Source organism: Hesperophylax consimilis, chromosome 22 (genome assembly GCF_061612785.1).
Source record: "Hesperophylax consimilis isolate HC1 chromosome 22, BYU_Hcon_1.0, whole genome shotgun sequence".
Taxonomy (NCBI): Eukaryota; Metazoa; Arthropoda; class Insecta; order Trichoptera; family Limnephilidae; genus Hesperophylax; species Hesperophylax consimilis.
In genome coordinates, this window is record NC_142857.1 from 21284698 (window position 1) to 21298496 (window position 13799).

The 13799-nt window shown below is 35.4% G+C and overlaps 1 protein-coding gene across 1 annotated transcript in view; it reads left to right on the forward strand.

Moving 5' to 3' along the window:
• The window catches only part of slgA (proline dehydrogenase slgA), a 109395-nt gene that overhangs the window by 46153 nt on the left and 49443 nt on the right, over positions 1 to 13799 (forward strand). Inside the window, exons 2-3 of the mRNA XM_089645179.1 lie at positions 6923 to 7044; positions 8987 to 9073. Coding sequence (XP_089501305.1) covers positions 6923 to 7044; positions 8987 to 9073 — 209 coding nt within the window. The remainder of the gene's footprint in view (positions 1 to 6922; positions 7045 to 8986; positions 9074 to 13799) is intronic.

Consider the following 13799-nt stretch of genomic DNA (forward strand, 5'->3'; position numbering starts at 1 on the left):
TGCCTGTGGAGGATCAACAAACTCGGCTACCGGTCATATGGAAATACGCTATAATTGCCTGTGGAGGATCAACAAACTCGGATACCGGTCATATGGAAATACGCTATAATTGCCTGTGGAGGATCAACAAACTCGGCTACCGATCATATGGAAATACGCTATAATTGCCTGTGGAGGATCAACAAACTCGGCTACCGGTCATATGGAAATACGCTATAATTGCCTGTGGAGGATCAACAAACTCGGCTACCGGTCATATGGAAATTACACAGAAATTTTTTTAAAGGTGATTTCTTAACAAACATAGAATTGACAATGATATTCAACATGATAAACACTATTAAAGTACATTTTTGACCAAAATACTATATTTCAACAGACAACACAATCTAACATTAATAGACCAGTCAGGCGAGCGTACATACAAAACATAACAACTCCGACAATAAACACAAGCTTTGGACAGAGACACTATAAATACCGAGAAATAAAAGCATTCAACAATCTTACACTTGACAGAAAACATGAAGGAAATAAAAAGTCATTTCACAAACAAAATTAAGATATGGATTAAAGAACAAAAAAGGCTGTATTTTATTAAAAGAATAAAAAATATACCTTCGTAGTATTATACACAACCGGACCAATACACATTTCTTAGTTTAACTGCCTTAAATATTTTATTTTTATTGCTTTATTTTATTTTATTTCTTAAAATGTATTTCATTTAAATGTATAATTTAATATAATTTCAACACAGTCCATTTTACTTACATACATAATTTGCCAGATACGATTGTAAAATGGGGACCTCAGCACGGATAAAGCACCCAGTGAGGTTCACATTACCAAATAATACAGGGTGCGGCGAAAGAGACAGTGCTGTTTGAAGGGCTATTAAAAAAGTACGACGCAACTTACAGGAATAGTGATTATTTTATTTTATTCGGTACATTATGCCGTTTTAAGCATCAAGTCAATGATGGCCCCCAGCAGCGATACAGGCGATTTTTGAAGTTTTTGAACGCATTTTGGCACATCTCGACGTGTATACCGGCGATTTCCTCCCGAATTTGATACTTGAGTTCTTCCGAGGTGTGCGGCCGATGTTTAAAAACGTTTTCCTTCAGGTAGCCCCACGGGAAGTATTCGCAAATTGCAGCCGGAAGGCTCGCTGGGTGGCCACGAAAGAACGGCCATTTTCAAAAACGTGCGGAAGGCGAAGCCCTGGTGTTGTCCGGACAAAACCATGGTAACAATAACTTTACTGGTTTATGCAACTTGGTAAAAATGATTTGTATAAAAATATATTTGTATAACTGTTTGTTTCCCAAATAAAATAAAATAAAATAAAAATAAAGTAACGACTGAAAACGGCACGACCTCACCGACACAATGAGAGGGATCCCAGGTTCATACCCCCACCACACGGGATGCACCGGCCCTTCAAAACTGCAAACGGTTCTGCTGCACCCTGTATTTATTTATTTATTCAGATTAATTAATTTACTTACAGAATAATAAATAGAAATTTAACTCTGCTCTTAAGAGAAACGGCTGTGCGGTCTTTTTCATGCAAAACTTAAATTTTGATTCCAGACCAAATACCCAACTAAACTAAACTTAGGGTTGCCATCTCTAAAATTTGGCAACCAGGACAAGAGGCGTGAAAACCCCGGATTTTAGAGCCCATAACCCGGACATGTCGACAGGATTTTTTAAACACAGTCAGTGTAATAAAAACAGTTTAAAATGTCATAAATCACCTATTTATTTATTTTCAGACCATAAAATTGAATTTTACATCTTTTAACATCATTTTAAATGTACATAACAAAACAGAATCTTTAAAAACGAATTACAGTTTGTTACACATTGTTTTCATAATCAGTTAGAATTTTTTCATTCTTAAAATAAAACAAAAATTATTAATATACTCTGTTATGAAAACTCAACCTTATTAAAATATTAAACTTAACAAAATTCAATTTTTTTATTTTTTTTTATTTTATATATTTTTTTTTGTTGTACAACAGAACATTCGTTCCAGTTACAGTACAATTTTACATACAGTATAATTTTACATCATATCAGCATTTGGGTAAGTGACTCTTCAATAATTGTTTTAGGTCGTTTAGAGAACAGTCATTTACATCCAAATTCTTTGCTAGTTCGTTCAACAGCACCACTCCCCTCGTCATGCTATGCTTTGCCAGGACGTCGGTTTTGCCTTTTGGTACTCTGAATAAGTCATGGTATCGACTTCGGCTGTAGTGGTCTGGTACATATAAATCATAGCATCCCAAGAGGAATGGGCTATCAACAAAATTGTTCCAAATTTTGAAAGATATAATGGCTAGGCTTGCTTTCCGCCTAGTTTCCAGACTCACAGAATTATTTTCCTCAAGTAAGTCGATATGGTGCATGAACCTGGGATATGTTCCATGCGTCCGCATATAGACATACCTGAGGAATTTCTTCTGGATTTGCTCTATCATTTCAATGTACTTCTGGTGGTACGGTGCCCAAACATCGCTCGCATACTCCAGCTTGCTTCTCAGTATGCCATCGAACAATGCTAACATAGCATCTTGGTTATTGAACTGCTTGCATGTCCTAATGACGAACCCAAGAAGTTTGTAGCAAGACTGAGTGAGCTGCGATATAAGGCCAGAGAATTTCAGTTCGGGATCGAAGACGACACCGAGATCCTTTACGGAATTTACACGTGATAGTGTTTCGCCCTTTATCTTATAATCGTAAAGTATAGTGTTTAAAGAACGAGTGTAAGACATAGTGACACATTTTTTTGTATTGAAATCTAATTTGTTTATCAACGACCATTCAGATAGTGCATTTAATTTTTAAACAAAAATCTTAAAAATACTGAGACCATGTTAGTATTCAATTAGTCTTACAATTTTTGAGGTAACTCAATAACTTTTATCTGAATAATAATAATCTTCTTTAAATTTGTATCAGCAGCCATTTACACAACAAAATACCTCTTAACATAATATGAACTAAATTCAGTCTTCTTAAATCTTAAGCAACAAAATTGACCCTTTTTAAAGTTTAGACTTACTGGAATGTAAGTTACATTATTATTTTTTAAAACATAAAATATCCAAAACTATTCTCATTTATATCACCTTAAATTTTAATCAACAGCCATATTACCTTAACACGGGCATTAGCCTAGTATGGTTGTAAAAAAAACATAACAATTGTAATTTCAAGAAATCTATGAAATAATAAAAATAAAAATTCTACGTTTCTTTTACGTAATAAAAACAATCATAACTTTAACTACAAAAATGAATAGAAATTATATCACTTGTAAGTACAATATTTGATTATCTAGCTATTAAAGATTTTTCCTCAGCCTCTTGCCTTTTTACTTTTCAGTTTTTTTTGTATTTATCACTCTTTCCGATAGCTTTTAGAATATCTTTCCCTTTTTATAAGGAATTTGTAAAAATCAATGCAGCTGCATTCTTGGAAATTGAATTTAATTTTAATTACTGACGAGATTGTTTCTACGTTTAGTAAACGTTTTTCTTTTTTCCATTGTTGTGAAATTAATGAGAATATTCTCTCCACGTTGGCATTATGAGTCGGAATGTAAAAAAATACTGTGCAATTTTCAGCAATTCCAAATATAAATTCGCATTTGGTGTTTTAAAAAATTGTACCCAAAGTTGATTTGAATTTAAAAGCTTATCTTGTTCAGTTAGGTTTTGACTAAAAGTCTTTAAATTCACCCACTCGTTAAATAATTTTGCGTTGTCAATATCTATGTTTTTGTCTTTTAAATAAAGAACAGTGTCTTTAATAAGAGTCCATTCTGTATTGTTATTAATTTTTGGCAAAAAAATCCAGTCAAATTTCTCAAATTGTTTTAACGGTTGCATCCATTGTTCAATGTACGTTTGATTTCCTTGTAGAAGTCATGCGAGCATTTTATAAACTCTTGTTTCGTGTTTTTATCTTTATTTATATAATTATTATTAATACTCTGAACATTCAACGGCACGAAACTTTCCTTAATTCGGTCATCTAAGCTTTTTGTTATGGATGCAAGTATGCTTCTGGTTTCAAGGACTGAATTATCACTTTTCTCTAATTTCTGTATTTTTGAGTGAACGGTGTGCATAATTGAGTGTATGAGAAATAAGTATGCCTCCGAGAGAGGATTTTCAAAAAACTGTTTAATTGAAACAGGTAGCCTTTCTATGCTTTCAAAATAATCTTTTAATGGACGGTAGAGCTTCAGGAGTCGCTCGACAGCTGGAAACAGGCTTAGCCAACGCGTCTTGGAATGATACAGAAGCTGTTTATATTCGACCTCAGCTGTTTCACAGAATTCTTTAAGAGCTTCGTTTCGTACTGTATAAGTGGCAAAAAAATTATAAATTTTTAAGATGATGGATTTCACGTCTACTGGCAGTAAATCACATCCGTGGTGCACTGCGTTGTTAATGACATGGGCAGAGCATCCCACACCAACCATGTTTGGGTTTAGATTTTCTTTCAGCTTGTGGAAAACATTGTTGGTTCCATTTCGTTCTATTCCACCGAAGTTTGTATTGCAATTATCTCCAGAAAAAGCAATACATTTAGTCAAGAGGTCATGCTGGCCGGCCCAAGACTTTAAACCCGGACTACAAATGAAACCCCGCCCGGACGCTCCCCGGACGCCTTCTAAACTAGGACAAATCCGGGGAAACCCGGACGGATGGCAACCCTAACTAAACTGAATATATATTTTTTTAATCTTAATAAATATCTAGTACGGATATATTCTGCTTTATTTATTTGTGTTTTAAATTATAAAATAAATAGGCCATTAAATTATGAAAACTTTCAAGATTTAGCATATTAGCAACAGAAACTTTGACATTTTTTTGAAAAGAAATTTTAAATTTACACGTTTTAAATTTAAATTTGAGCTTATCCAAATTTTTTTTTTAATAATCAATATTTTTTATTTTATATTACATTATATTTTGCACAGAGCAAAATTAAATGATTCTCGTAAATTGACTATGTATGGTTATGAGGGAGCCGTTTATCCCTTGCGCGATGTCACTCAGAATGTATCCATCGACCTACAATGTCACTTAACCCCTCCAGCTTTTTAAGGTCATATATGACCGGGCGTCTTAATATTTTATAAAACTATTTTTATCTTTTTTTCTATCATGCGGAAATACATAATTTTTTGACGTTAGAGAGAGAAGTAATAATTCTTTCCAGTTTGCCTCAAATATTTATACTGGAATCCATTAATCAATAGCCAAGATGATTAATTCTCATTTCGCACCGCTATCGTAACAATCGGTTTGAATTTAAAAATTATTTCTTTTTTTTACTATACGAACGAGATTAAAGTGAAGGTGCAGTTTTCTTACAAATTCCCCAAATAAGCAGAACGTGTTTTCGATATATCGAGTTCTCTCATTTTTTGTATGATTGTAGTAAAAATTTAAGTAAAAATGTAGTTAGCGTTTTTGACAACATTTTTCACGTTTGATATTAAAATTTTAATATTTAGAAATAGTAATATTTATTTTAAATGCATACACCGGAAAAATAATTTTATCTTGTTTCTAAAACAGTATTTGTTTTTACGGAAAATTAAAGAAAAATATGTGTATAGCGCATTTTAAATACACAGAAAACATTGCAAACTGAACAGATGTGATGAAAGTACTGGAACTGGGTTAAAAATGAAATTATCTAAGCATTAATAAACCACTCATCTTAGATAGTCCAAATCCTCGAGTACTCGAATTTACACTATTTTCTTGCAATTGTTCCAAGTGTCAAATAGTGTTCCAGCAAATGACATTCCGGTAGGAACTAAGCATATTCTCATTTCAAGACCAAACCATACATTTTTTTCTAGCCTCAGCAGACAGAGTAAACGTCATTAATCTATTATGAGCCGACCTTCATTTCATACTAATAATATGAACCAGCAGAGAAAAGAGACTAGGTCACTACTTTCCCAATGTAATGTAATAATATATCGGCTATGTTTCCTTATAGCCTCCACATAACTACTAATAATAGCTATTACAGTTCAATCGCCAAGGAAAACGAAACGAGGCGGAACTCCTCTGTGTAATTATTATTAGACATTTTGATTATTTCAAAGGTCGCTTATTATTATTACACGTTGAAACATTTCCAGTCCGTGTTTTATAAACTGCGAATGGATTTTTAATGTTGTATTATTTGTATCTGACATTGCAGATTGATGGAATTTTCTTTTTTATGTGACCGTGAAATGAAATGGAGTTGGTAAAAATTATAGATCTTGTCACTTTGGAAATGCGCTTGACAGCTACTATAATGGTTGTTACTGTTCTCTAAATGTGTAGGATGACGTTTTTAGTGACTGTCTGGGCTAGAGACAGTGCCGTATTAAATACGGCATCCTACGATGCTGCCCAGGGCGGCTGTTTTTGGGGGCGGCATTTTACCGAACTATCCAAAACAAGGAAGTTTTGGATAAACTTACAAATTTAAAAAAAGTTAAATTCAAATTGGGGTGATTATTTTGCAGAGTGTTTAGTTTGTCTACATGTCATGTAAGAAGACACATTTATGGACTGTGAAAAGCTTCTGGAAACATGTAACTTTAAATTTATGGAGATTTGACCTAGAATCAAAATAAGAAAATAAGTAGCCCATGATAACCTTTGTATCTTGGTTTTCTCCATTTATAAAGTAAAGTAATAGTTCCTGTTGGCATAATGCTCGAATTTGAGCATCTTGTTTTTGCTATTTGCTCAATGCAATGTAGGTATGTTTTTACTGTAGTGGGATGTCCTCATTCGATAGTTTGCTAATATATCTATATCTCATTTAGGCATTTATACTAACTGTTGGTATGTTTGTTTGTTGTCCACAGCTGATGAATATGATGAAGGCCGTAATGGGGGAGCGACTATTCACCTTGTTCATGAAGAAGACCTTTTACGGGCACTTCGTGGCCGGCGAAGACCGCGAACGCATCGTCCCCACTCTTGACAGGTACCGGTGCTGGTTTACCCCTGGTCTACTTCCTTCTGACCTTCCAGTCCCATCCTGTAATCTTCTCACCCTGTTACCTCACAACCCCGGAATCTTTCAATCCTGTTACATTGTTATCTTCCTACTATGTAACCTTCCAACCGTGCTTCCAACCCTGTTACCTTACAACCCTGTTATCTTCCAACTCTTTAACCTTCTAACCCTTTAGCCCTCCAACCATGTAACCTTCCAACCATGTAACCTTCCAACCATGTAACCTTCCAACCATGTAACTTTCCAACCCTGTTACCTCACAACCGCGTAACATTTCAATCTTTACATTGTTATTTTTTACATTGTTTTCCTCTAACTATGTAACCTTCCGACCCTGTCACCTTACAACCCCGTCACCTTAAAGCCCCATAATCTTTCAATCCTGTTACATTGTTATCTTACAACTGTGTAACCTTCTAAACATGCAACCTTCTAACTTTAAAACCTTCCAACTTCTTCCAAATCTATAATGTTTTTGTTATCGTATTGGCCTGTAACCCTAGAATAAATAATAACACTAGAAGTGCCTTTTAAATAAATTTATCAAATACATATAAAATGCCATATCTTACTTAACCTAACCTAACCTTGTAACGTTTAAACATTTCGATCTTCCAACATTTTAACATTCTTATTCATTAACGTCTTTCATTTGTCTTGTCTTTTAATTATTATTAATTGACTATTTTACCTAAAGATTATTTAACCTAACCTAACTTTTTAAACTTCAAACATTGTAATTTTCCAACCTCAACAATCCTATATTATTAATTGTTGTATTTTAATTACTATTCATTGAAGTTTTCCGTCTTTTACCGCTCCACATAAATACGGCGTGAAATCATCGCTTTTTCTGATGCCTCCGTGTCTGCACTGGTTCTCCTATTGTTTAAGATAACTGTACGGGACCCAGTTAGTGAAGCCCGCACAAATACTGCAAATTCAATAGGGCACCGGCACACATTGACACCTTGATCTGAGAGTTTTGAAGGGGCAGTAGGAAAACATTAAATTAAACAAGTATTACTTTCCCGAGTACTCTCGGATGAGAAGTGAGTGTTTGTACCAGTTACTTCTCTATTTATTGGACAAAATTATACATTAATTTCACACATGTTCAATGAGAGTAATTGGGCTATAAAGTAAAAAGTTCAATGAGAGTAATTGGGCTTGGGAATAATCACTCTTATCTCTTCACTGTGTTGAACAAAACAAAACATTAGTTTTTAAATGTATGGTGGCGCCGAAAATCCATTAATATTAACTATAGCAGTCGCACATTAAGGATGTGGGATAAGCATTGAGGCGTGGAATAATATTATAGTATCATATTTATTTTCACGCAGATATCTTAATGGTTTTATCAAAAATATTAAGGACATCGTAAAAACTTGAGATCTTGTTATCTCATAATGACTTTGGCTCTGTACGTCCGATATAATAACTATAAGTTTTTTTTTTATTTTGATCATTTTACAACCAACGTAACAATGTCCTGTCTGAAAGTTTCTATATTGTATATACATATTTGCTCTGCGACAGAAATCGAGCCCCCAACTTCTCAATAACTTAAGGTACGATTTCCGAGGTCGGCGACAGAATAAAAACCGCAGCGGCAGACCGCAGACCGCAGACTTTGTTATGACTTATTACTGATGTTAACTCTTAAAATTCCTCATTTTTCAGTGCAGTATTTAGCCTAATAATAAAAATACTATCGTTTTAATTTTTTGTAGAATCATTTCTGTCGAATGTCTCCTCAGGGGCAAAGTATCAAAAATAACTTATTACTATGATAAATATGAGTGAAATTTGAATATGTTATTTTGTACCAGTCATCAATATCATTTTGACAAAAATTAACGTTTTAATTTAGGAAATTAATTAATAGTTGTTCGACGTATTTCAGACTGCGCCAGTTCGGAGTGAAGCCAATCCTTGATTACTCCGCCGAGGAAGACATCTCACAGGAGGAGGCTGAAGAACGTGAAGTTAGGTATGTCAACCTCATTTTTTTAAATTATGAATAGTAATAATAACATTTTTTGTACAAATGAAATGTATAATAGAAATATACCGGGTCACTAGAGCCAGGATGCGGCTAATGGCCTCCGGCAACACGGTGGTGACTGCAGCCTACCAGCACCAAGCGCCACTCACGAGTGATCGTTGGGCTCAAGCTCACTCAAGACCACGCCCTGCATAGTTGTCCTTAATCCACTGATGATGAATGAGTTGGCATCGCTTTTGGGTCCCACCTAGGCGTAGTGTGTTCAATTCCCCGGCTTCCTCCATCACAACACAAGCGACATTTTCCGCTTACTGTTGTGGTAGTAGGAGATTTTAAAATGTTGTCAGGTTATTCGTACCCCGTGAGTGTTGGCTTTCTTTAAAAAAAAACAATGAAAACAATAAGAAATAACATATAACAGTTTCTCATAACCCGCCTCACCATATAAAGGGTGTTAAGGGACTTACACCCTTTATTTAACCAGTGGTTCTTGACACGATCTGGATTGAGAAGTTTTGGTGTTCGGTGAATTTGTAATAATTTTTTTTTTCAAAATTAAAAATATACCAAAAACAATTTTTAAAAAATTCTTCCACATGCCAACACTGATCACTCAGCCGAAAACTACCCAACCTCTCACATCGACCCTAGCTGTCCAATTCCTGCTGTCTTTCTATGTTTTCGTAAAAAAAAAGCATCAAAAAATTACCGGAGAAAAAAATTTATTTCGTATTTTTTACTACAAATAATGTCAGGAATCACTTGTTAAAGTAAGTCAAGTACGTCCCTTATCACCCCATGTACAGGGTGTCCGGGGGCAAAGTGCACTTACTTCGGGGGGTACATGATTTTAGTAGTAGAAAAGATAAATAACTTTTTTCGAAATTTCAACAATTTAAGGTAGTTTTTAGGTAAAAAATTAGAATTGTTTGTATGGGTAAATAAATATTCCTCCACGGAAAAATATTTTTGAATGGAATAAAAAAATGGATTTTTGCAAAAGTTATATATCTTTTTTATATGTATAATGGTAGCATGCAGGATCCAGTGGCTGCTCGTGACTTTTGAGTTTGAAAAAATCGACAATTTTGATATTTTACTCCATAACGTATTTTATTTCGAAAAATCGTTTTTTTTTTGTTTGAATTTAAAAAAAAATGTTTTCGGCGACAACATCAATAATGCTATTTTTTATATTGGCATTTTAGTAAACCCAAAAATCACGAGCCGCCACTGCTTCTACAAGAAATACTTCCCGAAGTTAGCGAACTTTACCCCCGGACACCCTATATAACGAGCCTTCGTTCTCCGATGCGTCAATACTCCGATGTTAATCAAGACATTAACTGTGTAGACTTCTAGAAGCATCGTTAAACGTAGTATTACTGCAAAGTAAAGACCTTTCAGCTTGATCGAAACGAGAGCCATTATTTCTGATGTCATTTCGCTTTGTTTCATTTTGTTCTAAGCCCCGCTGTTCTAGATTTCTCGTAGAAAGCTTTCCCATTTTTTATGGCTTGCAGTTAATCGAGCTTTTCCTGCTGCACAGATCCGACAGATCAGAGCTAAATGCATTTCTATTACTGTCGTGAAGTTTATATTACTTATATTCACATTAAACTACAGGAACGGATGTTTTATAGCAAGAGCTTTTTATTTATGGGGTCAGCATTTGGTCGAGGAAGGAAAAAGGAGACCAAATGATGGTTCTATATCTATATAATATAAAAAATGGTTTTACCATACATACGCCTCAGGGACCTTAATACTTATTTAGTAAATAACCCTTTCTTATAAATTGAAAAAATCGCAAACCCTTGAAAAATCACGAAATTCGGCTTTACTTGCCAAAAAGCGAGTTCAGACGTTTCAATTTTAGTTGCTCAACTCGAAACGTGAAAGCATTTTGCCCAGTGACCAGTGCGTTTTGACCAGTGCGAACCTTCTTTCAACAAATTTGATATTGTTTTTAGTTAGAAATCTTGTCGAACAATAAAAGTTGATCAACTAAAATGGAAACGTTTGAACCCACTATAAGAAATTTAATCGTAAGTCCATCCGCTCACGGGGCAACTAAGAAAAACCAGTTAGCAACTCGAGTTGCTATCCTGTGAATTTCAAAGGCGGTCCACACACGACGCAACCGGTTTTCAACGGCGACGCAACCAGTCACTCGCAAATCGCCTGCGTGTTTCAGTTGCTCTTAGATTTGTCAGTTTTGTCAGCTGTCAGATTACGATATGTCCGAGCATTAAATTTATTCAGGAGGTTGAAAAATTCCTGTGTATTTGCGACTATAGGCTTTCTGATTCTAGATTATAAAAGAAAAAAAAACGGCTCCATCATCAGTTGATTCTAAAAACATTTTTAAATGAAATATGACAGTGACAGATGACAGCTGAAGTCTATACTGGTTAAACGAGTATAGATAATTTGTGAAATCGTAAACTTGAGTTGCACCGTGAGAGAAGCTCGATTGCCAACCAGTTTGCAACGGCAGTTGCCCACCAGTTTGTTGCCCCGTGAGCGGATGGACTTTTGAGGATATGGTAAGGAGACAAATAAAGATGTAGGTTTTGAGAACACCGATGAACAACCGATGACGATGACACCAGTTGTATGCCGCGATGACGGCAGTGGAGTGGTCGAGGTGATAAAGTCGGTGGCTCGACACCGCGTTGGTGGAGTCCGGACTTGTGGATGTGTTCAGCACTGGCGAAGACTTTAAGTCTTCCTGGTACTCCAGTGTGAAGCAGGATAGTCGAAGGTATAATTGACCTGGTCGGCAGATGCGGAGGAGATGCAGGCCGGCGACGAAGTCGCGGGGCCGAGGCTAGAGGGTTCTAGACACGATCCGTTTTGCATGGGCGAACATTCTCGAATATTCTAGTAGTTGCTACGGACACATTTTAAATATAGAATTAAAATTATTTTCTGAATATATTATTATATGTAGATACTTTATAGTTTGTTTGAATTCTTGACACATCATTTGTTCCAATTTTGAAAATGACAATTTTATTAAAATATTTAAACATGTTGTGTATCGCTTGCCTGAATTCTTGACACAACCGACAATCAGTTCCAATTTTGAAAATGACACATAAATTCAAAACGAATCCGAGTTCATTGAACCAGATCACTCACAGACCATCTACCACACAACCGAAATAAGTATGTTTAATAATTTCCCTTGCGTTTTTCTCTTCTGTAAATATTGTCAAGTGGTCAACTCAACGTCCTATTAGAGTTTGGTCACATTGGACGTGCGTGATCACAGAGTAATAAGGTTGATCTTGGCAGTGACCAATGACACCTCTACAAATTGTATTGAGTGCACACTTGGCCGTACAGTGCACCGTGTCATATTGTCTGTAAAATGATTATTCGTTTGGCAAGGAGATCTTAATCAAAACGACCTTGAAACGCAAGTGCTCTCGTAACGGAACACAAACTTAAGATACGAGACGAATCAATAAATCAGTTGGAATCTAGAAAATAAGTCCGGTGTTTGTTGACAGGGCTGGTCTGCGTATTTCCTTTTCCGTGTTCAATATGAGGCAGTACTAGAGTTTAGAAAGAGAATGATCGTAATAAACACGTGCGTGTTTCAAGACAGTACTGGCGTGCTTACATTTTTATGCATAATAGGGCGTGTTTCGTGACCAAAAGTCTAATTATTCTCCGCTTAATTTTCACCTGCGAAACTATGATCTACGTTCATACCGCGAAACTTTAAAAATTAGGCAAAAAATGTTGTAATTTTTGTTTCTTTGGTGGCTTAATATTTTTTTTAATTTTTGTGCGATTTACAAAGCGTCCGTATAATTTTTTTTTTTAATTATTACTAACTGATCTCCCCGGCGTTGCCCGTGCTTTACGCACAGTTTTTCGAAATATAATGTAGACAGAGAGCTTCCCCTTGTTTTGGAGGTCAGGTGTGCAGAATTTTGGAAACAGCTCTAGTCATTACAAAATGCAAGTGAGAGAGACACGGCGCTTGATATAATCTTAGGATCAGTAGGTACTGAGTGACGACATTGGTTTCCGTTCAAAGCTACATGTATTTACATAAGAAGTTGAGTCATCCTTTATCTTTATAGGATTTTTTCGTAACTAATTTTAGACGAAAATGTGAGATATTGTAACATCTTATCTCCAAGTTTATTAATATTGTGTTGAATATCCCGTTAGCTTAATTAACTACACTTTTTTATTAAATACCTAAAATTCACGTTCTTGATAATATACAGGATTTTCCAATAAGAGGTGTTATTTTGATATTCAATCGTAAAATATCAATGGTTTCGTTCCTTTTGTGGCACGTAGCGCCGTCTTGTTGAAAGTTAACGTTGTCCAGATCAATATCATCGAATTCCGGCCATTGAAAATCATTAATCATCTCTCGAAAGCGCAATCCATTCACCGCAACTGTTGGTCCAGCCTCATTTTCGAAAAAGTAAGGTCCAATGACTCCGCCGGACCATAAACCGCACCAAATAGTCACACGTTGGGGATAAAGAGGCTTTTCAACAATAACTCTTGGGTTTTTCGAGCCCCAGATGCGACGATTTTACTTGTTGACGAAGCCACCGAGGTGGAAATGGGCCTCATCACTCAAGATGATTTGCATTTGATTCACTCAAGTGAATTTTAATAATTTCAATGCGTTGTTGAAGCGTGTATCGTTCCATTTTTATTAATGGCGTAG